Here is a 27,404-nt window from a genome sequence, read left to right on the forward strand (position 1 = left end):
GCTGGGTTGTAGCAGCATGTCTGCAAAAACAATGCAATAAAACTTGAGCAGGGAAACAACAGGATTCTACTTTAGCCAATACTGTATTACTGTTGCTATGTGTGCCTGCTTACTCGGGGCAAAGTAAATAGCAGCGGCCTTCAGAATCCTTTCTTATAACCCTTATAATGTGCTTCTTCATATGAAGGGAGAAGGATATGAACGATCCAGAGATGAATGATAATGCAGAAGAAGAAGGATGTTGGATAACCTGGCCTACTGCTTTCTTTTCTCTGCCTCAACTACTCAGATGGATTATGAGGACCATTACCTTCATAGAGACCATGATTTCTAACTAGAAACAAAATTATGAATAGATGAAATCCAGTTCAGTTTAGGCTGTCTTCCCCAAATCCACTCAGACTTGCTGGGATCAAAGTTTTCTGGCCTCTATAACTCCTCTTCAGTCATGAGACTGGGGAGTAGAAAACTGCATAATCAATGGAAAATTAAGAGGGCTTCATGCTATTGTACCTAATACTAAATTTATTGGCTGACAAAACATGTTTAGCTAAAAGGCACCATCCACGCATGAGAAAAGATGTATCTGGAACCACAAGTTTGGCAGAATTACAAGACACGGAAACAAATAAAGAAACAAAAAATGGAGAAGAATGCAAAACCAGCACATTGAAGAATTGTCATGTTTGTTGGCTACAGAACCACTGAGTATGTGTTGTGCAGGGATTAGAAAACCAGAGGGAAAAGGAATAAATATCCTATAAAAGGATATTTTATAGAACCCTGAAACCTCCATGCAATAACATTTTGTTATATATCTTCTCTGTGTGAGAGTGTGGGTGTATATATATTTGCATACAAACACATTAAAACCACACCAGAGAATCTTTCTGGACCAGATGGCAAAGTGCTTTTGAATCCTCAGGTTAACTTTCTGCATTTTGGTAAATGATGTCATTTACTTACTTCTAGAAAACAGGAGCTACACAGACAATCTCTACATGTTGAAAATTCCATCACTGCAGATGGCAACTATTTTTTTATAAGTAACTAATGTTTATTATTCAGCAATGCTGAATTTATATGATCCTAATTGTCCCTCAGCCATTGCTTGCTAGAGAAATTGTGGATGTACTTAGCAGAAATTTCTGGAAATGTTCAGATTTTAGGTATTATGACTATATAATTAATTTTGGTGCCAAGTGTCTATTAGCAACAGGATAAGGACATGTGCTAATTGGTAGTGACAGGTGATAAAGCAGTTAATGTGCTATGATCAAAGCAGCAGAATTATAGGGTTTGTAGCCTCTTGTGTCTTCAGTGTCATTAGCCTGCTGTTATCAAGTAAGTATCAAGGGTGGCTGGTGGTGCCATGGAAATTGATATGCTAACACCATTAACAGTCAACCCCTGTGAAAAGCAGTCCCACCCAGATTACACAGCCATATATTTTGTATGCACTTACTGGCTGTTCCTTACTGGATAAAATATAGGTCTGTTCTGAAGCAAGCAACTGTGAAGTAAAAGTCCTCTACTAAATTATTTTGCCAGCCTTTTCAGTGACCCACAGAACCTTTTCAATTGCACCTCAGTCTCCAGATTTAGTTGATAATCATGTGTCTCATATATGAAAGCAAAAACCTGTGGAGTAGTGTATTGCCTTTTAATAGGGGTGCATCTATACTGTAGAAATAATGCAGTTTGACACCACTTGAACTGCCATGGCTTCATCTTACAGAATCCTGGGATTTGCAGTTCTGTGAGGTACCAGCACTCTTTGGCAGAGAAGGATAAAGACCTTGTAAATCTGTAAATCCCAGGATTTCATAGGATTGAGCTACAGCACTTAAAGTGGTGTCAAACTGCATTGCTTCTAAGATGCACCCTAGGACCACTAAAATGTTTCACAAGTTACGGTAGTAACATTTAGTTCACAAAAGTAGCTCAAGTTGCTGCTAAAGAGAAAGGAGAAGCTGGCCAGTCTGTGACTTCTGGTCACTTGGCAGCCCTATCTTAGGAGCCCTGGTGACGCAGTGGTTAAATGCCTGTACTGCAGCCATTCACTCACAAACCATAAGGTTGTGAGTTCAATACCAGAGAAAGGGCTCAAGCTTGACTCAGGCTTGCATCCTTCTGAGGTCACTAAAATGAGTACCCAAATTGTTGGGTGCAATTAGGTTACACTTTGTAAACTGCTTAGGGAGTGCTTATGTACACTGATAAGCAGTACAGAAATGTACTTGCTATTGCTTGCTATCATCTGCTGTATATGTCTAGTCTTAGTTTTATTTCATAGTTTATACTGTATGTGTAATCTCCTACAAGTCTACTTCAAACAAGTGGGTCTATAAGAAAGTGAGCCTGTTCAAGAGTCATGTCCTTCATGGAGAAGGTTTCCAGCACATCTCCTATTTTCCATGTATAAAAGGTTTTCAGGTAGCTGGACTTGGAAAGAAAGACCTAAATGTTCTTGACTTTGCAAATACAGGTCTGTATAAACAAACAAAAAAAATGGTCTTGTTGAATTAGCTGATGTTATGTGATGCTGAAATCAAGTTGCTTTTTTACAATGTAGGATTTGGGGGGAAATAGCAAAAATTAAGTGGGGCTTTCAGCAAAGCACTGCAGTGTGCCATACCACAGTTTCTAGCTGCTCCATTTTATCTCCAACCCTCCTCCTCTATATTGTTTGGCACAGCCATCACTTATTGAACTGTTTTGAGGCTTCCCTCCCACCACAAATTTCTGTTTCCACCCTAAAAAAAATTGTACTTCAGTAAACCTTGGGCTTGCTCTAGGCCTGCTGACAGTTTCCACTTCTTGTTACGTACTTTCAAGGACTGACACTCTTATCTTAATATGTGAAATGGAGGGGATGGTAACAAGCATGTATCATATGCTCATTCTTCTCTCTCCCACTAAGTTGAATCAAATTTGAATCCCCACTTCAAATTATTAACCAGGAAGGTTCTCCCTCAGCCCAATGTTTTCTTTGCCACATACCTGACCGATAGCGCTCATCACGTGACCCTGAGGACCTGCGGCGATGGTAGCGAGAGGAGGAGGAAGGAGTAACGGGGGTTCGGCGTTCTTGTGGCAGTGCTTGATCCACTCCTGCATTGGTGGGAGGAAGGGAAAAACCATCAGACTTTGTTGCCCTACAGTTACAGAATTATGCATATTTCATAAAACAAATAAATAAACAATCAGCCTGTCCTGCCTAGTAAATAAGGACTATGTAATCTAAATGCTAATCTGTTAAAAGTATCCATGGAAATCTCACAAATCGTAGCACTGCACCAAAGCATCAACAATGCCAGTGCCACGGCTCAGAGGAATGCACCTTTACTGAGTATCATCATGCCCTTCAGGTCTTATGAATCGAGGATGAACAAAGAAGTGGGCAGGCAGGATCAAAATGGGAGAACAACAGCACAAAACACAACCCTCTATTATTCAGTGACTGAGGGCCTCATGATCTTAACAATATTTGGACATTTGGCATATAGATAAACACATACTTGGATATTGGGTCATTTTCTTTAAAGTTAATGTATAAATTCCCACTGCAGTATTTTTAGTTTATTTTTAATTACATTTTATTTTCATTTTTAATTTTCCTTCTAAAATGATTTTTTGTATAACAAAAAATGTAAATAAACTAAAAACACTATAAAAGATTCACACCTTGCACAGGTGCAAATCATAATATGAACTGAGCATCAAAACATAACATGCCAGTTCTTTATGGGCAGACCTACCAATGGTTTCCAATTAGCTTACTGAGGATACACTAGCTGACCTTTGTGAATTCACAGGGGACTAGGCAGCAATTCAAACAAAATGAGAAAGAAAATGAGCAAATTAAACAAATCCAGAAAGAAACATGTACCGAGTCACCAGTTTCTTGTATTGATTTTGCACATGAAATCAAAATCTACTCCCTGAGCCTTTGCAAAACAGTTTTCCTAACTCTTTAGCTCAATGAACCCCATCTGCTGTCTGCAGATGTTACTAGCTCTGACTCCTCTGTGGAAATAAGGATTGCTATATACGTGACTGAAGGAGAAGAAAGTTTGCCGTTTGCACAGTTGCATTTCAGAAGAAACAGCATTCAAGGGTATGGGTTGCACAAAAGAAAAAGAAAAAAACAAGGAATATAAAAAGTGAAATGCACTGGGATGGATTATGTGCTGCATACCTTTCTGACAAATGATTAAAACTAAATACAAGCTAATTGAAATAATCAGTTCTGCAGCTCTTTTTATACAGCATCATGTGGTTGTGCTAGGAGCAGGCGACTCCTCTATTTTAGGTTTACAAATATGATACTATGATGCTGTGAAGCTTGGGATGAGTGGGAGGGAGGCAACACCAGTTACAGATATGTAGGTAGTTCATACTCTCCAGAATTTCATGGGTGAAAAAAGGAATACTTCTAATTTCACGTTAAGAATTATTATCTGAGACCACCACCACTCTTATGTATTGGTGGATTCTCCTCTGACTGCTGTATGACATTTTGATTTATTCTGTAACAAGGTAGCCAGATTTGTAAGCAAAGGGGGATGCTTGCTCTTATGGTTAGGGATACAGTTTTTAAAAAACCACATTTATTTCTGTAACAGAAAGGTGGGAAAAGTATCAGTTGAGACTGACAACCACGAACTGCAGTGTGGAAGAACAAAAACCATTCTGCTTCAGCACCTCTCCTTTGAAAGTTTTCATCCCTGTTTTCAGTTGTGAAATCTTGCAAGGCAGAATAGACTGTCCCCAAAATTGACAATGAACTTTTCCCTTTTGCATGAATGCTTAGAAAACACAGAGAGCTGACAGGGAGAAAATCAACTCATTTCAAGTGTGCTACTGGAGAGGAGGAGTTCAAGGGAAAGCATTGACAGCCAAAAGACAAACGGATTTAAACGCAAATCACATCTGAGCTCTCCCTAAAAGCCAAAATAACTAAAGTGAGATTATGATACTTAGGACATATCTTGAGACAACACATTGTTGCTATGTGTCTTCAAGTCATTTCTGATCATATAGTAACCATCAATGTTTTTCTTGGCAGAATTTTTTCAGAGGATAGTTGTCTTTGCTTTCTTTTTAGGCTGCGAGGAGATGATGATGATGATGATGATGATGATGATGATGATGATGATGATGGTGGTGGCGGTGATGATGATGATGATTTATTGTATTTATACCCCACTCTTCAGAAATGCTCTCAGAGTAGTTTACAAATTGTTAATTAGACAGTTCCCTGCCCTCAGGCTTACAATCTAAAAAGATAGGACATAAAAGGCAGTGAGGAAGTATTATTTGCCCAACTTCACCCAGTGGGTTTCAATGACTGAATGGGGATTCAAACCCTGGTCTCCAAAACTATAGTCCGACCCTCAAACTACTGCACCACTCTTACTCCCTTGAGACAACATGACTTGTTAGAAAAAAAATAATATCATCAGATAAAGTTGAAGGCATTAGGAAGAGAGGAAGAATGAATTAGAGGTGAATAGATTCAATCAAGGAAGTCTTGAGTTTGCAAGACTGGAACAGTGCGGCTAACAACAGGGTGTTATGGAGGTCTCTCATTCCTACAGTCTCCCTAAATTGGAGCCAACTTGAGGGCAATTCTTATAAATCCTGAGAAACAGCAGGTGCAAAAACTCAGCACAAGCACTTGATTTTCAGTCTTCGGCTTCTTTGAAAGTACATTATATTTCTTTTTCTGTGTGTTTTTCTTCCTACTGACAGTTATATATAAAAAAAAGCAACACTATCAACATACACTGCTCTGGCATAAAGCCCTAAATGGGAAATGTCTAATTCAATTTACTGCCTTTATTAACGGTCAAAATAGAACACACTGGATTCTTACATTTTCTTTCCCCATTTACAGAGGATATAAGTATCACTTTTTACGGCTTCTTCCCAATTTTTCTTGAAGACAGAGGAATTATAATAAAAACTGCTATTAAGTGTTCAATAGGGCCAGGAAGTCTTAATGTTTTTTAAAAAATCTTCCAGGGAAATGCACAGAACAAAATATTAAGCTTTGGTATGTCGGCACTTTTGTATGAGACATGAAACCCTTGCAGAATATTAAACACTAAGAACTCAGTGGAGTGTTGCCATCAACAACAAGGTGGCATTAACAGAGGTGTTAGTCACCTGCCTGGCACACAGGGAAATGCTGCAGTTTTTTGCTGTTATATGAAGGAGGTTTTTTTTCTCCTGAAACAGGGTTTATTTTATTTACAAGACCAGATAATACAGCAAATGGAAGGGCAACTTATACATATAGATGAGTTCAACTTGATGTGATCTCTACATGTGGGTCAGCACGCTCAGCTGCACATAATATAAATGAAGATGAAGCTTGGTAGGTACTTTGGGGGGAAAAAAGATTTCCATTCCTCTGCTAGGATCATGGGTTGCAACATGGAAGGCATGAGCTATTCCCTTGACAGCCTCTTGAAATCAATTCTGCTCTACTTTCCAGGGATAGCTGTTTTGAGTCCCATATTGAGATACAGATATTAAATTAAATAAATAAATCATAAATGGGAGAGCTCAGGAAAAGACATATTCTGAGTATTCATTAAACTAAAATAACTGTTGGGTTATCTTCACAGAGCAAGAGGCCCATGTTCCCCTCTGCTTTGCGTCATCAAGTTCAGCCAAAACTGTGGGGCCAGGATTGGTCCAGAACCTGGTAGAATGTACCCAGATCTGGTGGTTTTGGCCTGATCCTGGGGCAAACAGCCTTTAGCCCAGGTCAACTGATTCCTGGTTTGCTGCAGTTCCCTGAAAACTCTGCAGCAACCCCTCGCTGTTTACACGATCCCTTGTGCTCCTTGCCTTGCTGCCACTGGTGTTACTGAGAAGCCCCCTGTCATCACATCTGACATGGAAAGGGGGCCATGTGGATGCAGCCAGGTGCCCCTGTTTTCACAGTAGATGTGGTGATAAGGGGTTTCTCAGTACCATCAATAGCACAGCAAGGTAAGGAACATGCACTGGTAACAGGCAGTGGGTTGGTCCTGTGACAGCTGTGTAAACCCATCCCTACACCAACCGAGGGATTGACCCATGTGAGCACCAAGGTCAGAATGGCATGGACTCATCCCATCTGTTCAGCCTCTGACTATTTTTGTTGCTTTTTAGAAAGATTTTTTGTTTGTTTGTTTAAGCTGCTCTTCCTCTCTTCAGAACACATTTCTGCTGTAGAAAGAAGAGAAAACTAGAGACCCTCATTTTGGGGAAGATTGAAGAAAGCATCCATGTTAGTCTGCTGCAGCAGAACAACACCACACAGTGCAGTGGTAGCTGTTTGCCCTTAAAGTGCTAGAAGAGTTTTTACTGCGTGATTTATAGCTTTACATGAAGAAAACAGGCGCTTTACAAAATACTGTGCATCTAAGGAAGTTGACCATGTCTATAAAACCTTATATTACAACTTCTTTTGTTTAGTTAGTCTCAAAGGAGCGACAAGATCCCTTTGCACACTTATAGTAAATTGTATTTCTAAGGATCTGTAATGTTTGTAAAATAAAGGCCAACCCCACCATGAGTACAGCTGTTTGCAGTGATAATTCTACACTAAGCCATTAAGAGCTGAAAGAAAGTAGAAGGAAATCAGGAATCAAAAGAACAAGTCACCATTAACAGTTCTACAGGCAAAAAGCAGTTGAAGAAGCTGAAGAGAGATCACTTGTGGATCACTGCAGGCACACAAATGGCCAATTTAATGGAATAGCAGCAACCACTTATATTTGTATGCACCTCTTCCAGCATCTTAATTCCTCTTTTTCTCTTAACTGGTTTGTGCAGACCACAGGAGGTGCTTCATTTGCTTTGTTGTGCTTGAAAAGAAACCAATATGCGTCTTTCCTAGTTTTTAAAAATTGAGTATATATCACTGATTCCATCCCCAATCAAATGAAATTGTATTGATAAACTCTTATTAGAGCCCTTGCACAGAATGGATTTAAATCAAAGTCTGGCCTGAAATCCCCATCAAAAGCAAATTGGGTTGGAAAAAATATTTCTTGCTCTATGCCATGAAGTTCAAGATGGATCTCCAGTGAAGTTATATATCCTCTGACTTTGTTTCTGTATTTGCATTAGAGTGGAAGCATCAAGTTACAAATAGTTAACTGATTTCAAGTTTTTCCAGTAATTAAGACATAACTAAGGGATAATTTTATTCCTTATGGAGGGTAATTTAGTCTAGTTACTTTTATAGTTACAGGACTGTGTGCTCTCAGGATGTAGGTTTGTTTTGTATTACAGACCAGCAGTTTGTAGCAGTCTGATTCCTGCCCTCCCCCCAAAACATAGAGGTAGGAACGTCAGTTACTCTGAATAACAAGAAAACAAAAAATTGCCTTTGTTAAACTACTGCTGCTTCTAGCTTTACTACTGCTATAACATTAACTACTTTGTAAGCTTTGGAATTTAAAAATAAAGAAATTACTTTTTCAAAGTTGCTGTCCAAGCTCTGGTTTTCATGCACCAAGGAAACATTGCTTTCATGCATAACAAACGTTGAGGGAATGCAGCCATGTGCCAATTATTCATCTCAGAATAATCATGACATTAAAAAGGGGATAAAATCACCAATGGATGCTGAATGGTGAATGAAGTGTTCACATTCAATATATTTGCTTAGCATAGAAAGCATTCCGAAGCCTAACAGGTTTAACCTGGAATAAATTGTCTAAATATCCCAAAGGCACCAGATCTCGTCTGATCTTTGAAGCTAAGCAGAATCAGCACTGGTTAGTGCTTGGATGGGAGACCACCAATTAATATCAGGTGCTGTAGACAATATTTCAGAAGAAGGAACTGGCAAAACCACCTGTGAGTATTCATTAATTAAGAAAATCCCATGGAATTCATGGGGTTGCTGTAAGCTGACAGGCAACTTTAAGTCACATATACACAAAGGGGAAGAGAATGTGATTTAACATAATCCTCTCTTTCAGCTTGCTGTCATGGGAAGGGCAAGCAACCCTTTGAAAAAGTACATGCAGAAGATCTCTAGCATCTCCTGTTTCAAAATAAATACTGTATATACTCAACTATAAATTGACCTCATGTATAAGTTGAGGGCAGGTTTGGGGTCAACATTATAGATTTTGATACGATCTGTAGATAGGTAGAGGGTAAAACATTGGGGCATGTAGCATGTAACTAAAGAGTAAGCACAAAGAGTTATGTCTGATGGAATTTAAAAAGTTCTTCGACATTGTTTTACTTTGCTTCATCCTTTGCTATCTGCCCCTAAATTTTACCCTCGATTTACCCTGGACTGAATGGCCCATGCGGTCTCTTCCAACTCTATGATTCTATGATTTATCTATAGGTCATAGCAAAATCCATAATTTTGGCTCCAAAACGTACCCTCGACTTATACATGAGGTCGACTTAGAGTCAAGTATATATGGTAACTGTTTGTACTCACCCTAAAGATAATAGTTAAAGTTAAAGTACAGTATGGTCACCCGGGGGCCCTGCAGGACATACTTTTATTTTTTACTGCTTCACTGAGGCTCAGAATGTATGCTAAGAATTGTTCAGGAAGTGGGATATTTGCAGAGTTTAGAAAAGTTACCTTTTGGACTATGACTTCCAGAGCCTCCAAGAGCATGCCAGCTAGGGCGATTCTGGAACTTTCAAGTGTTGCAAGATGTAAGAGTTTGCAATCTTTTCACACTTAAATCTACTGGTTTCACCACTAACATTTTTTCTTTTTTGCTTCTGAAACCTAATTTAGGAAACTCAGGCCTGTTACAGACTACCAAAATAAAGCTGCTTCGGGTCTCTTTGGAGGTATGCTGTTTAAATGATGCATGCATCCTAAGAATCCGGAAGCTGCACCAAAGCTGCACTCCAGTGCTTAGGACTGGAGTGTGGCTTTGGCTTGACCTCTGGACTCGTAGGACCCATGCATCATTTAAACAGCATACCTCCAAAGAGACCCAAAGCAGCTTTATTTTGGCAGTCTGTAACAGGCCTCAGAAATACCTTGCTGCAAATTGTCTGCAAATCTGAAAGTAGAGCCTGATCTTTTTTCTGCCCACCTCTGACTTAGCAAAACATGTGTTTGCACATCTGGTCAGAAGAAACCTGTTTATTTTCCAGCTTGTTTCATTTTGTTTTGCTTCTGGGCACCTTTTCTATTTCACAAATATTCAATGCAATAATTACAAAATTAATGTGCTATTAAAGGGCTGTGAAGGTTGAGCCACGGAAGCAGAAGGGCAAGCAATCCAGCTCATCAATTTGTGCTCAGGTTAGGTCACCTGAGAGAAGAGAAGCCCAAGCTAAGAAAAACCAATAAACAGACAAAATTGACTAATTTTTTAAAAGAAAGACTAGTTCACAGCAGTAAAAGTCCACTATTTTGCCATTAGAAAATCCAGGATCTTGTTGTTGTGTGCTTCAAGTAATCACTGTGTGCCTATACTACACCATGTTGGTTCTGTTGAATAGCATCCCAAAAGCACATAGTACAGGATTTTAGGAAGGGGGAGGGGGGGTCCAGACTATGTGCCATCATTATAATGGGGCTTGAGTGCGGCGGCGCAGGAGCACACACCATTCATTTTTCTAATGGAAGGGGGGGGGGTCCCCCTTGGCTACGTCCCTGCATAGTAATAAACATTTCTCTAGTTCCCTAAACTGATTCTGGCTTGTAGATGGTAGGGGAGGCAAGCAATGTGGCAGTGCATCTGCTACAGGTATTGTTCTGAGCGTCTAAAGAGCTATCCAAAGGGCTGAACCTATTTTATTGATGGATCACTTAGAGACTGGATTAAACCAGAGGTGTCACTAGGGGGCTCTAGGAGATGCAAAACATACCAGATGATACCCTAATGTGGGTGACACCACCATTCCCTAAACATCGGCCTTTTGGCAGAAATGGGCTGTGACGTTCTCCAGAGCCTCTTTAAAACACTGAAGAGATGGTGTGAGCAGGGCAAGGCTTAGCAGGAAGAGAATAGAGAGGCCCTGGATTTTGTTTTGTTTTTAAATAAATGTTCAGAACATTTAAAATATCTTTTAAATTTTTCTTTAAAAACATCACATCTTACCAAATGTTCACTCTAACCACAAAAAACTGCATACATGTAAATACATTTAGGCTGTGCATACAATATTGGACTTTAAAGGTATAATTTGCTAGTTGTTTCTTTCACAACTATTATCATTACATTCAGTGATATATGGGGAAAATGATGGATGAGTAGCATTAGTACAAAAAACATCACTATACAATTTATTGAGTAGCCCAAGGGCCATTTCAAAATACTAGTAACATAATAAAAAGCAGTATCACACAGCTATATATAAAATGTAAATACAGTGCACTAGGTGCAATAAACCTCCATACAATATAAATACATATGCATAACCTAAGCGTGCACCAGAACCAGAACATGCACTACTTGTCTACAGCTTATGTATATCTAAAAGATATACAATATGTGCTAAAGGATATACTAGAAAACAGATAAAATAAAATAGTTAACAATTAAACAGTAGTATGTAAGATAGTTACCATAGGGAATAAAACAGAATTAGAATTGGAATTGAAATGGGAGGCAAAAGTAACATAAAATATCCGTCGACATACATCAAATCTGTTCATCCCCCTTACAATTAACACCAATCATTCCAACATATCTAGATCTCAACAGCGATGCTTTATGAAGGAACCGAGCTGTAGCAATAGAGATTTTTGAATCTTGTCCACTCATAAAGTATGATGTTCTGATGTGGGTCTCCCAGTATATTGTTCGTTTAATATAGGGATGAAGATATTGATCCCTTTCTGCTTGGTACAAATTACAACTAAACAAAATGTGTGCTAGATCCTCAATTTCATGATCCCCACAAATACAAATTCGTTCGTTATAAGGGATACCCTGGAATCTTCCATGTCTTACCATGGTATCAAGTTGGTCGAATCTTGCTCGGGTAAATGCCTCTCTGAGATGTTTAGGGATCTGTATTTTTAGATAAGATGGCATTTGAAAGGACCGTTTGTATTGGCTCAACCATTTTAAATTGCCTACCCTACTGAGTGTGGCTATGTCTGATGGATGAGTAGCATTAGTACAAAAAACATCACTAAGAATTTTGTGTGGTGTAGTATGGGAGGAGGTCAATGAAAGGGGGTGACACCATGGGTTACAGCACTGGCAGTACCACTATGGTGACACCACTGGATTAAACCCAGTGCAGATGCATTGTCTCACAGCCACCATTCCTCCATCCTTTCCTTTTCCCAAACCCAGTTCTTAGATTGGAACTGCTGTCCAAGTCCCAAACTTTGGAAAGCCCTGCAGATCTACTTCCCAAACTATTAGCATTATTATTCTGCCAGTGAAAAAGAAAGGCTGATGTTTGAGAGGAGGAAAAATAAATACCTTGGGAGACGAGGCTCACTGACTGATTTGGTGCAATTTACAACAAGAGAGTGGTTTTCAGGTCTGAGAAGACAAAGGCCTTCTAATAAAGGATTAATCCCACATCCCTGCCCAATAGACTTATTAATATACATTGATATATAATATATACACATATACACATGTATGTTGTGCTCACCAAAGCGAAAGTAAAAGAGAGGCCGGTTTGCCGCTGTGCTGTGCGGTGCTGAGCGCTCTCTAGCTGCTGCTTCCCGGATGTCACAGACCCCAATGTTGCCAGTGCGGATCGTCCTTCTCGCGGCCCCTTCACTGTGCTGCAGTCTACACCGTACCGCGGCAGCTCCATTCGCCGCTGTAACAAGTTGAAAAAAACTAATTAAATCATGTTTAGTTTTTTTACATTTGTTACAGCAACGGACGGAGCTTCCGCCCACATGCAGTGAAGTGTGCGCACACGCAAGCCCACGTGCGGGCACACATGTTGCGTACACATACAGGTGCGCACACACACACACACATACACACGTATAAACACTACAGTACGGAGCCACAGAATCAATTTCCCACTCTGCCAACATTGGTGTTTGTTATGTCGGCAAAGCAGCAGCAAGAGGACTGGATGCTGGGACAGTGGGGAACTGCCTTGTTGTTTACTGTCAGTCTGGTGGGCACCTTTTCACAAAAGCTAAAGACAATGAAACCCAACATGTCATGTGCAGAATTTTGCCATTCTCTTGGGGAGGTTTGGGAAAATACCACTCAATTGCAAGATCAATCACCAATCTTGATCCATGTTTGCTTTGCCCAACAGATTACAGTAAAGAACTAAAAGGTTTCAAATAGGCAGCAGAAGGTGCTTAGAACCATTCTGAAGCTCTACTTGCAGTTTAAAACTATTTGTATTTTTCAAATGGGCAACAGCAGTTCCTGTTTGTATGGCTTAAGGGCAGAATGAGTCCTGTCATATGAAAACACCAATTTTGTTTGGAAATTACCAAAGACACATATATAGAAACAAAACAGCACTACAAGTACATAAAAGATCTGCCTGTCCTAAGAAAAATAGATACTTTACTATTTACTAACTGCATCTGCACTGCAGAAATAATCTAGTTTGGCATCATTTTACCTGCTATGGCTCATTGCTATGGAATTCTGGGGATTGTAGTTTTGTGAGACACTAAGCCTTCTCTGCCAGAGAACTCTGGTGCCCCAACAAACCACAATTCCCAGAATTGCACAGCATGGAGCCATGGTCGTTATAGTGGTATCAAACTGGAGTAATTTGGCAATTTGTTCATTTTGTTAGCACAACAAATTAACATTTTGAAATGGGGTATTGTAATCTTTTCACATTTTTAAAAACAAATTCAGTTCTTGGATAGGATCTCTACAAAGTAAATTTGCTTCATTTGACATTAACATAAACTGTCAATAAAGGCATATTTTAGCATTTAAAAAACTCTCATCTTTGATTTCACAAGGGACAAAGATCTAAACCTAAAGAATAGGTAAAAATACAAGGAAATGTCAAAATAGCTATTCCGTAGTACCAACAGTGCTCCCTGAAGAAAGGCCATGCATGTGTCAATCCATAATATAGGTACTAGATATTGCAGGTCATTGTGTGGCATGAGCACAAATCTTTAGGATCTTCATTAAAGAAAAAAATCCTAAAAAACAAAGTATTGTAGGATTTCCATAAAATCTTCATTTAAAAAGTTCAAACTTACATTAGTTGTTCGCATCTGATTCTAGCGATATCTATTCAACTCCCTCTCTGAGTTTGTGTATTTCTAGGTCCTCCTCAGCTGTTCATTTTGAGGGAAATTTATAACATTTAGGTCTTATGTTCCTAATGAGGAACTAATTTATCCAGAAGGCAACTATGACAGAGATAAATGATGATTTAAATCTCTTATCAAAATTTTCAAAATGATCTGTCACTCAACTGAATTCTGCTTTTCTGCTTTGGAGTTTGTTTTTTAATGATGGGGAAGAGAAGTTAACTGCATCCTTCATGAGGCCAGATCTAGCTCTTGGACTCTGATGCTATTGCTACTGCTGTTGTGTGCCTTCAAGTCAGTTCTAACTTATGGTGACTCTAAGGCGAAGCTAACACTGGGTTTTCTTGCAAGAATTGTCTTCCCCTGAGTCTTAGGGAGTGTGACATGCCCAAGGTTACCCAGTGGGTTTCATGGCCAAGCAGGCAATCAAATCCTAGTCTCCTGTGCTCCACATGATAGTTAACAGCTATGTTTGTATCTGATTTTGTGCCATGAATACTAGCTTATTAAACCACAATGTGTATATGATGCCAGTTTGTGCACACAGCCTGTTTACTCTGACTTTGTTCCTCCTGCTTCCACAAAGTTAGCATAATGTCTGAATTTGACATCACACAATCACTGAATAATAGATATGGATCAAAAGAGCCATCTAATCCAGCCCCCTGTCAGTGCAGGAATCCCAGGTTAAAGCATCCTGGATAGGTGAACATTTACAAAAACCTTTAGCACAAGAGAATTCACCACCTACCAAGATAGTCTATTCCATCACTGAACAGAAATTAACATCAGGAAGTTCCTTTCTAATGTTTAGCTGGAATCTCCTTTATTTCCCTTAATATGAATTCATTTGTTTGGGTCCTATCCTCTGGAGCATTAGAAAATAACCTTGCTTCATCTTCCACATAACTGCCCCTCAGGTATTTAAAGATGGTATCATATCACCTTTCAGTCTTCTCCAGCCTTACCAACTCTCTCAACCTTTCTTTATAGAACTTGGTTTCCAGGCCCTTTACCATATTGGCTGCTCCCCTGGACACGTTCCAGCTTGTCAATATCCTTCTGAAACTGTGTGCCCACCATGATTTATTATCCCAAAAAAACCAGGATTCATAAGCCAACCACAATTATTATTATTATTATTATTATTATTATTATTTCCCACCTTCCTCCCAATATCAAGGTGGCGCTTACAATTCATAGCAATTCATAATCCTAGGCTCAGATATTATGAAGTCCAAAATCCACAAACAGTGATACCATTATTGGACCAATTCCAAAGCATAAAATATATTAGCTTACTTGCTGTTCACCGCTATGATCTTTGGAATAGCGGTATATAAATAAAACAAATTATTAATTAAAATTATATCATGCAAGCTTTCGAGGCTTCACTTTCTTGTGGATTTTGTTGTATTTTGCTGAATGGCCAACATGGCTATCTCTGAATAAATACACACACACACACACACACACACACGTCATTTTGTGCCTTCAAGTCATTCCTGACTTGTGGTGACCCTAAGGAGAACATATCATGGAGTTTTCAGGGAGATAGAATTAAGTTTCATTTAAGAGGGGACCTGCCTCTGATTATCAGCTATAGGGGACAAAGAGCATGTTGTCTCTAGTCTACTTCCCTGGAGTATTCCTATAGTTAATATCATGAGCAATGTGGCAGGTGAGTAGCTGCACTCACATACTAATTTAAACTAGGAATCCTAGCTTATCAAATTGTAATGCAAACACATTCTGCACTAGTGCATGGAACCAAATTACTCTTGCCTCACTCTTTCTTTTCTTCCACACATGCAAATCACTAAACAAATGAGACATGCGTATATATATATATATATTCCTTCAGATATCATGTTAATATTCCTTTTTTATTAATATTATTTTGGATGTTACATGTCTGTCCTTAATAGTTTAATCTCTTTAAATATGACCACGTTAAAACCTGCCCTCAAAATATAATCCATTTCCATTTTCATTTCCCATGCCATTAGCAATGGCATACACTGGAGGGTGAGTGGGTGGGTATATTTCTATCATATAATTATACAAGACATACACTTGTACACCAAAAAAACACAAACAAACCCCAGATAGGGAGAGCAATTTACATACATTGCACGATAGTGACAGGTTGCTTCAGATTATTTTCCCCCAAGATACACATTAATATTCTGGTCTAATGATCAATACACATGACAGCTCTATGCATTCCTTGTACATTTCTACATACCTGGAGGTTGTGGCAAGTAGGCCCCAATTAATTTTGATCTCTTCTTTTCATAGCCCTTCTGTGTGATGTCACCTGCCAAGGAAAGCAAAAGAAAATCAATAAAATCTTGAATGAAGACACAATCCGGCTGCTCAAATTGAGGTAGCATATGCTTTGCCACTGCGGGACTGTCGGTTTGTCTTGACGACTGTAATGAATGAACAATTGAAAGCACATTACGTTCATTCTGCCTACCAAATTTAATTTACGCTGCAGCCATTTTTGGCAACTAAACACTCAGCATAGTTTTATACCGGCTGAAGGAAGAGTCCAAGAATCAGAGAGGGTTGCGTTGTTGTTTGGATATTCTGCCACACAAAACTACATCAGCTTTCATTACGTTAATCAACAGTAGATTATATAGAATGCTTGGCCCGCTAATGGCTGGCAAAAGACATTACCAATTAGCATTTTCTCCACTATTAATGGGATTCTTTAATCAAGCATGAAGGGTGTACAACAGATTTGGAACCTTTGATGCGCTATTTAAATAACAATATAAACATTTGGCTAAGCATTTAAGCACTACTTCAAGACAAAACCCCAAAGCATCGATGCATTGTACTTTGCAGGATCAAACTGTAAAAAAACAAAACACTATTTCTCTCTTTCCAGAGGAGCAGTTGGGATACATTTTCTGAGGGGCAAAATGAATTTCACAACTAAAAGTTGAGTTGTATGACCAGCAAAGGCGCATGGTTGGGACGATGATTTATTGCTCTTAACAGATCACAAACTTTAAGCATGAGTCAAAAACATAGGGTTATATTAGCTATAAACCCCCAAGGTGTTTTTCCGTTTCACTTTACAGGGGATGAGGAGCTAGATATTTGGTCACTGGTTTTGGTAGCAACTCCATGATTATGCTGTTTCATGCAATTTGAGACTATGTAAGAGGTCCACAGATTGAACACTGCTTGCAGCTCTGTGCATTCATCCCTATCACATAAAAAGAGCTAGCCCTTAACATTCAGTTCACTAAGAAATCTTGCATCGGAAGGAGCTCTGGTTCTTCAATGGATACAGACCTTCCATGCATTCAGACCACCCAATAAGCAATGGAATCTACTCCAGTATTTCTAAGGCCACAGTGACAACCAAATACAACTGAATCTTTTACCTCACAATTGTATCCACAGCTATTTGTGCGTTTCTCCAAAGAACTTCCAGATTGCTTTTTTGTGTAGTAGCTTTCTCAAAAAGATAGACAAGAAACTCCTTTACTTGAGAGTAATTCCCGTGACATACCCACCAATATTTCATACATGGAAACTGGACATGTGTGGCCAAGCAACATCAGAGTGTGGCCAAGTGGGCAAAAGTTATCAATGAGAATGAATAAGCTAGGAAAGGCTGCGGCAGTTTGTTTTTGCTTTACCAGGAATGGCAAGATTCTGCTCTTCCCTGTCCTCTCCCCCAACTGAGTTAACTGAGTGCAAACTACTTTTGCACTTTGCATTCAGTTTGAAGCAACTGACGTAAGACAGGAAGGAGGAAAATCAGAGGAAGAAAAAGAAACTGGGACATTTTAAAAGGAGCTGAAAATGTGGGGCAAAAGAGGGTTAACAGGAAATGTCCCCGTCAAATCATAACAGTTGAAGAATATGCCCACTGGGTTCAGTGGGACTTATCAGTAAACCTGGCTAACCTTATGCAATCCCATAAATATGATCCTTGGCAGCCCAAGAATTTCAGAAACAAAACAGTGGACATCTTGGCAGGGGAGGCTGGCAAGTGGCCTTGGGTCCCATTCAGGGTGACCAGATGTGATAACTTCAATGAGGACATTCAAGAAAAATGCCAGACATTACCAAATTGAAGATAAAACATTAATATGAATATAAATTAATGCTTCTTACTTATATTCAAAATGGAGGACATTTTGAAATTCCTCCTGGACAAAAGGATGAAATGTAGGACATGACCTGGGAAAGGGAGGTGTCTGGTCACCTGGTCCCATCCTGGGAGAAAGTGGGTATATAAATAAAGTAAATAAATAAATACAGTTGTTTATTTTACAGCTCAAGTAGTCATCACAGGTAGTGTTGTCTGGATATTGTTTCAGTCTGATTTATGCCCACTCTGTATGTGTTTTGTTTCTGATGTAGTTTCAGGATTGTCCAGGACAGAATTTGAAGGATTAAGTAAACTTTATCATGAACTCATACAAAGCTTGAGTCAAGATGAATAATTTCAGTATTAAGAAATCTATGTAACAAAGCCAAGCCAAGTAACTACAGTGGATGATTCCGATATACAGGTGATTAAGAACTGGAACTAACGCCTCCTGAAATAACTGGAACTAACACCTCCTGGGAGAAGCGGGAAAATACAAATAAACTTTATTATTATTATTATTATTATTATTATTATTAATGAAAAAGAAATTTTTGTTTTCCTTCCTAGTTCAAATACTACCTATGGTGACAGATAGAAATCAAGTTCTTTATCTACCTTATAATAAGAATAAATATGCTAAGCTGATCGTTAAAATACAGCACATGAAATGGTGCTGCTACACAGATGCACTGCACTTCTTCTTCTCCACCTCCCCTCAATTCCAGTATTTTTGCAGCGCAGATAACTCTGTCAAGCATATTCCTGAGATATGTGTTTATTAAAATATAAGCACACACAAATAAGAAACTCTATCTTACATTCATCTGATAAATTCATTAAAGAAAGCCTCAATTGACCAGAGCATATGTTCTGTCATGCTTGTATTTTACTTTTCAGAACTGCCTTCTGAAATATATTGAAATATATTTTAAAGAATGGATGACAATGAAATAAAACTCATCAATGGTGGCAACACTTCAGCTTATCGCTAACTGTAGAAGAAACAGGAGGAAATATCCTCCGTTTCCTGGCAACCATGCTGGAAGAACCAATAACAAATGAACAGTATATTCCCAGGGATGGTCAGAGCTGTTTGTGTGTGAGAAAATGCATTATGTGAATCAGTCCCTAGACTCACAGTTCCTAGACTATATGCTACGCATAACACAGACAACTAATAATAATTAACTAAGCTGCCACCTGAGATCAGGAAAGAGGAAAGGCACCAAAAAAGAGGACAAAAAGTATACAGAGCTGCATAAAATGTGTGTATGCTAATTTACAGATCCAGATATCAATTTAGAAAAAAAAAATCTGTAACTGAAATAGAAATGCACTATATTTTGACCACAATGGAGAGGAATGTGATCCTGTGAGTCTGCTTAGTCTACTGTCCAGGTGGCAACTGTCAATGGTCAGTCTTTAGGTCCCTGCTGTTCCTTCAAATAGAAAATTGTCTTTTGTATAGTATGACATACATACACCTAGTAGAAACACAGTAACACAAAGGAAGAAACATGTCTTGAATTTGTATTCAAAAAAGTGTGTGGGAGGGACAGAATTATCAGAAATTTTGGAAACATCCTGAGTTTTGGCTCTAGATTGAACCCCAATAGTTCAAATCAATAGGGAGAGATAAAGAATTTCCATCAGCTAACAGCAAGAGTAGAGAATTTTAATGCAAATGGTCCCAGTAAAGATTTGTGTACTAAAGGCTGGTCTTGTCTTCTCTTGAAGGCTAAGCAGGGTCAACCCTGGTTACTATTTGGATGGGAGACCACCAATGAATACTAGGTGCTGTAGGCTATATTTCAGGGAAGGAGCTGGCAAAACCACCTCTGAGTATTCCTTGCCTAAGAAAACTCTTTGAAATTCATGGGATTGCCATAAATCAACAGGCAACTTGAAGGCACACAGTATCCACACACTGAGACAGTAAAATAATAATAATAATAATATGAGCACATCTGCTCTCAAAAATCATATAGCAATCTGTGGATGTTATAAGTTTATGTCTCTCTTCTTTTCCTGAAATCCATTCTATCCTCCACAAACATTCATGTTGCTTTACAACTGGTTCACTGCTGATGACTCAAATTTACTGTCAGCATCTTGGCAAGCTGGAATGAAACAAAACTCCTCATAAAGGAGTGCTATGACTCACTGATTTCTCCCACTGGTGATGCGGTCTCTCTGACTACCCTTCCAAAAGCATGCAAGGAGACAAGGTTTGGAGAAGAAGGTTTGGAGGCAGGTTTGCAGAAGAAGAAAGTTGCGGAATTGCAGAGGTGAAAGAGGAAAAAAGGCATAATGAAAAGACATTTTGCAGCCTAGTGTATGGCTCGGGCCAAGAGCTAAAGATCCGACGAACTGAGTTCTCCACAGACCAAAGAAGGCACTGGATTAGCAAAACAGATCCTGTCCAAACCACTTGGCAAAACACTGTGGACACTGTGGACACGGGGCTATCCTGTAATTCAAACGCAGGGGACCCAGAAAAATCACAGTGTCCGTGCATGTGCCTTCAAGTCTCCTGTTGACTTATGGCAACCCCATGAATTTCATAGGGTTTTCTTAGGCAGGAAATACTCAGAGTTGGTTTTGACAGTTCCTTCCTCTGAAATATAGCCTGCACACTAGGCACGTATAAAACCATAGGCGTTTCAAAGTTGACTCTATAAATCCCAGCTTTAGGAATGAAAATGTGTAATCTAGCACCACAACCCCTTTCCTATGTTATCCAAACAGTGTTTCAGTTTAGCAAAGTTAATCTCATCTGTATTTACAAGGAAAATGTTGGACCTGAAATGTTCAGAGGAATTAATAGGATCTGTGCAGTACCACTGCAGACAATAGTGCAGATCACAACTTCTCTCAGCCTCTGAGAGAGAATTACTGTTGTTTCTTTTTAATCTTATTTAGCTGGTGTGAGTTCCCCTCCTCCAGGACACAGAGGTTTCCTCCTCACTTTTCTTTTTGTTAGACAAACAATGGATAGACAGACAATGACTGTATTCCAACAGCATACAAAGGGAAGGTTGCACTTTACAACAAACTATTTCGGTTCTTCATATATATATATATATATATATATATATATATATATATATATATTACTAAACACTTTTGTCACATTGTGAAAATAAACCAAAACATTTTTGCTGTTCTTCAATCGCATTCCTCGCTAATAAAAACTAAACAGCATTGCAGCATATATTAAAATGCCTTTAAATCTTAAACCTGATAAATATATTATCACTAATACATATCCCATTTGTTTGCACAAAATAACTTTACATTGCATCACATGCCAACCATATATTTTATTAATGACAAAATCGAAAATACAGATAGACGTTTCCTGGATAGAAAGTTTATGAATATTTTTCAGCTTCTTGCTCCCTAATTCCAAATCCAACAGACCAAAATACTCATTTTTCTACTTACCTTAAGGACTCCACAACTTCAAGACATGTTGCATGCCCAAAACATTATCACTGTTTAGAAACTTTGCTGAACTGAGACCAAATATTATAAAACAAAACGGAGGAGGATGAGAGCCAGCAGCCAGCTAGTTGTTGGGTCACATTTTCTAGTATTTTGATAACCAGATGGCAAAACTAAATTGCCACAGTCCTGGCTAAAAGCCAGAACTACAGATGCATTGCTCGAATGTAAATATCCTATACAGGCAGCACTGTGTGGTCCCAACAGTCTTTTGAGAGTTTCCCTAAGAAAGGGGCATTTATAACTGCACGGCTTTTATGGCCTGGATTATTGTAATGTAAACAGAGACTAGTTTAACAGGGAAGCTTTCCATTCTCAACGTTTATTTCGTTATTTGAAGCTTTAACGGACACTTTATGTAATGAAAGCAAATCACTTCCATTTTTGGAATTTTATGGCCATTAGGATCCCTTGCAATGCTGTTTTCTTTCCTTACTTGCTTTATAAGGCTGATGGGTTATCTTTGAAGTGTAGATTATTTTCTTTGTTTCTTTTTTTGCAGCTGCTGGAGAAATCATCTTTCATCTCTCCTCTTGCTACTTAAAAGGTCTAAATTAACACTGACTGTCAGCATCAGCAACAGTAGTTGAATAATACAGATGTTAAAAAATTAAAATGGGGCACAGAATATGCATGCAAAAGGGTGCAGGTATACATATCTTTAAATGTAATCATATGATAAAATGTAATTGAGATAAAGTCAATTATGTCTTGTATACACAACCAGCTCATAGAACAACAGGGACATACTGACCCCCAGAGCCAGCATCATGTGCGTGTTGGAGTAGGATTCTGGAAGTCCAGGGCTGAAATCTTCATTTGACTATGGAAAACCATTGGGCAACCTTGAGCAAGTTACACCATTACAGTCATAGAGAAGGGCAACAGATTTCCCTTGGGGTCATCCTAAGTCAAAAACAACTTGAAGGCACCCAACCACAATCTACCTCCACCATTTTTATATCCCCCTCCCATACACAGTTCATTATTTATTTCACTGCAGAAATTGTTTGGACTGCAGCTCTCAGAATCCTTCAGCCAGTATGATCAACATACAAGCTGGCTGTGGGGTTCTGAAATCTATATGTTAAGAAATAACTTTTCAAAGCTCTGTTTTTTTCAAAGGCTCAACAAACCCTATTTTGAGCAAAATAGGGGAAAAGAAGCATGACTCTTATCAAGCTGCTGGTGGGCTAATACAGGGACGTAGTGAACCACTTTACATCAAAACAGACTACAATACTTGATGTCGTCTACTGATTGGCAACTTTCAAATTACCTGATATCCTCAAAACAAGTAAAAAACACACATGCACACTGCACTGTTGATGTGCTAATATTAGGAAATGAATCTGGGTCCTACCACATTTAAAACTTACTTCCCTAAGAAATTATGCTCCTTCCTTATAGAGGAGCAATTCATTCAGAGAGAGGCTGAGAAAAAACATTTCAGTAATTGGAGTCATGCGTACAGGAAGCTGTTTGAGCATTTTAAGCCACTGCACTACTGTGCTGCTTACCAGGACCAGCAAGAGCCCTCTGTGGTTTGAGGTGGAGATATAGCCAACTTGTTCTATTAGTATTAGTATTAGTATTATGAAGTCGAAGGCTTTCATGGCTGGCATCCATAGTTTTTTTGTGGGTTTTTCGGGCTATGTGGCCATGGTCTAGAAGAGTTTATTCCTGATATTTTGCCAGCATCTGAAGATGTCAGCCACAGATGCTGGCGAAACGTCAGGAATAAACTCTTCTAGAACATGGCCACATAGCCCAACCCCCCAAAAGCCATTATTATTATTATTACTAAATTTGTATCCTGCATCCTGCAGGCAAAGTATGTGTTCTACCACTGAGCTATGGGGCTGCTGGAATTTCTAGATTAGAAACTGTGCTGACAAAAGTTGGTCATAAATTGAACTAACTCAGGCCTGTTACAGACTGCCAAAATAAAGCTGCTTCGGGTCTCTTTGGAGGTATGCTTTTTAAATGATGCATGCATCCTAAGAATCCGGAAGCTGCACCAAAGCTGCACCCCAGTGCTTAGGAATGGAGTGTGGTTTTGGCACAACCTCTGGACTCTTAGGACCCATGCATCATTTAAACAGCATACCTCTAAAGAGACCCAAAGCAGCTTTATTTTGGCAGTCTGTAACAGGCCTCAGAGAGCAAAGCCACAGCTTTAACAAGACTGCTGGAAACTACAGAAGTCCCAGGTTCTTCACCTAAAGGAACTCTGGAAATAAAACCAAGACGATACCTCTTTTCTGAGAATTTGGAAAACATCCACCAGTCCACCTTTTAGGCTAGATCAAAGGTGGGCAACTGTGTAGGGAGCAGGAGTCAGTCTCTTTCTCTAGACCAGGGGTAGGCAACCTTTTTGAGCCGGGGGCCGGGTTGCTGTCCCTCAGACAACTGGGGGACCGAAGCCAAAAAATAAATAATTAAATGATTTTTTAAACATTTAAATAAATAAATAAACCGGGACAAATGTAGGACAACACTTTCAAATGGTGGACACTTTTTTTAAAAAAAGTGGAGGACACGCAAAAAAAATTGCTGATTTTTTTTAAAAAATGTTAATATAAATGCATGTTTCTGAGGCGTCTATAGACAATTGCCCCCCTTGCCCCTGCGCGCGAGGCCAAAAGCCCCGGTGGCAATCGGCGGCAGGACCGGGCTGGGGCCGGTCCCAAGGCCTCGCCGGGCCGCATTCAGCCCACGGGCCGCAGATTGCCAACCCCTGCTCTAGACCACCACTACAGATCACACACCTGACAACAAGCCCATATACCTCAATATTCTTCTACAGTCTCTCTCAATATAGTGGCAGAAATTGACATCCCATCCCTTCCTATCATCTTTTTGAGAGAGGATGCAGTATTTGGTGGCTCTGTAGGATGCTGGGATATTTGTGAGGGGTGTATTTTCACCTATTTCAATGCCTTTAAGGGCTTTCTCGTGGTTTGGAGGCAGAAATTATTTTGGGTTGGTGGAGAGCGTTGACAGAATGATGGGTGTTTCAAGGGCCAAAATGTAGGGTCCAAGGGCCACATGTGACCTTCACTCTTCACTTTGCCCACCCCTGGACTAGATGGACCACCAATATTGTACCACGTGGCCAGTAAATCCCCTCATTTGAAAATAAGCTAAAGCGCTTCATTTCCCTCTCTCTGGCAATCACTGTTCATATACATACCCCCCAAAATGGGAGGCTTTTTTGCTCTGAAATAGAGAAAGGCACCCACAAAGCCTACTATTTTGTCACTTTCACATATTTTCATGTCCTCTTACCTTTTCAAGGCATGTATGGGACTTTTTTCAAACCAGGAAGAAACTGGGCTTTTCCAGCTTTTTGCTCACTTTCCTGTTTTGAAAAAGTAAAAGGCCTGTATAGGCCAAAAATATATATTTCCAAAAGTATCCATCTGGAGGATTGGGATGATATGAGCTATTTGGGGGCATGCAAGAAATTCACCACCCCTGGTATTTCGATATCATGAAGACCTTTGGAGAACTGCAGATAGCCTGTGGGCTATGGTCTACCCAGCTCTAACTTGCTAAAACAGGGACATTTGAAGTTGGCTTGTTTTGGTAAAGACTAATCATAGTCTGTCCAGATTCAGGCATAACGCTAAAGTGTGGCTAGTTAAAAATGGAAGGAGATCTCTCTGATCTTCTAGCCATGCCAGCACAGAGAAAAGGGAAGACCCAATAAGTCTTTCATTCAGAGATAAATCATAGTTATCATTACATGTGAATGCAACAGCTTTCTTCCTCTCTCTTTCCTTTATCCCTTCTGACTTGGATGAAGAGATTCATACCTTCAGTGTGCTTCCTGGGATCACAATGGAATTCAAAATGGGCTCCTAACAGAATTTTGAAGAAAAAAAGCTCAGTCTGCAGAGCTCAATGCAAAAGTGAATGAAATTGCAAGATACTATTAGAATATTCATGATCTACTAATGGATTATTGATGCTGTAGACACTACAGAATCTCCAAAGTCTATTTTTTGATAAATTTGCAAGAACCATGAATTATAACAATTTACTCATTTGTGTAAAAGTAAAGAGCCTTTCAGGTGGGAAATCCTAGTATACCAAGATGCTAACAATGGCTGGAAGCTTGATTTGACTGGGGTGGATAACAGATTAAAATCTTCATCTCAGATTATAAATTCCTCCCTGAGTAATTGGTTTATCTCATAGCAAAAAAAGCTTCTAGTGCATGGGACTCCTGAAGTACAATCCTATGCATGTGTTCAATAAGACGTCCTTCCAAGACAGTATATACAGGACTGCGCACTTAAAGGGCCAGCCCATGCACATCCAAACAAATATGCTATCCACTCAAACCCATTCCAAAACAGATGGAAAAAAAGATTCATGATAGATTTTCCTTCTAGTTCAAGTAGGCAGGTAATTTGTCTTTCAGAGTATAAAAACAATAATATTCCTATTAACTATACGAACCGGTTTTATAAACAATCCTTAGCTAGCCATGGGCATATAAACAGAGAGGATACATACAGAGAGGCAATGCACTTGTTTTGGTCTGGTTTATTCGAATGTTTAACCTATCTTTCCATAACATGGATTTTCTGTAACCTGTGTGAGTCCCCCATATCCAGAATTCTGAAATCTAAAATACTCCAAAAACCAAAACCTTCTTCATGGGTGTCTGAGATAATGAAACCTTTTCTTTTTGATGTTTCAATGTCCACAAACTTTGTTTGAAAATTTCAGTTATATATAATTATACAATAACCAAGATTAGGTCTTTTTTAACCCCACAATTCCACTGCTGTATCATCCCAATGAATGTATTTATATAAACTTTTCTGGCTTCCAAACCAAATTCCAAGTCCTGGCTATCACCTTTAATGGTGTGAATGATGTGGGGATACACCATTTGAAAGATGATCTCTCTGCTTATATGATTCTGCCTGTGCACCCAGTTCTTTGGCAAATGTCTTGTTCTGTCCCCAATCACTGGCAGAAATTCAGCTGATAAATGGTGTATGCATAGTTCCCAACGCAAACATCCAATGACAGGGGTTGCCCAAATGACACACTAAATGTTGTTCTATTGATTCTATTATCCACGGTGATGAAAAACAATGGAGCCTACACCAGTGATGGGAAGAGTTCCAGGGAATAAGCAATTCTGGAACCTATTCCTGTTTTTTTTTAATTACAGTTAAGCGAGAGCCAAGATTCCATTTGGACCATTCCTAGGACATTCTGTAGAAAAATACAAAAAACGTGACTAGGAGAAAACAAAGAGAATGGTGCCGAGAAAAAGGAAGAATTCAGATCCATATGTGAACATGGCTTCACATTAACCTCTTAAATGCAAAATCAGAGCTCATCCGATTAGCACTGCTTAATAGAAGTATGGGAACCAGAAGTGATAATTAAGATGCAGCAAACAGAACAACAAAACATAATATGCTGAAGTGACCCACAGCATGGATTAGTGCAATGAAAAAGCAATTCCCTCTTTAAAAAAATAAATGGAAATCAAATAAAGCTCTTGTAATT

The 27,404-nt window shown here is 39.1% G+C and overlaps 1 protein-coding gene across 1 annotated transcript in view; it reads right to left on the reverse strand.

Moving 5' to 3' along the window:
* DIP2C (disco interacting protein 2 homolog C) overlaps positions 1 to 27,404 on the reverse strand; it is a 378,320-nt gene that overhangs the window by 134,441 nt on the left and 216,475 nt on the right. Inside the window, 3 exon segments of the mRNA XM_042473238.1 lie at positions 3,004 to 3,114; positions 12,622 to 12,795; positions 16,479 to 16,550. Of these exon segments, the coding sequence (XP_042329172.1) occupies positions 3,004 to 3,114; positions 12,622 to 12,795; positions 16,479 to 16,550 (357 nt within the window).

The sequence above is a fragment of the Sceloporus undulatus genome, chromosome 6 (assembly GCF_019175285.1).
Source record: "Sceloporus undulatus isolate JIND9_A2432 ecotype Alabama chromosome 6, SceUnd_v1.1, whole genome shotgun sequence".
In the NCBI taxonomy this organism is placed as follows: domain Eukaryota; kingdom Metazoa; phylum Chordata; class Lepidosauria; order Squamata; family Phrynosomatidae; genus Sceloporus; species Sceloporus undulatus.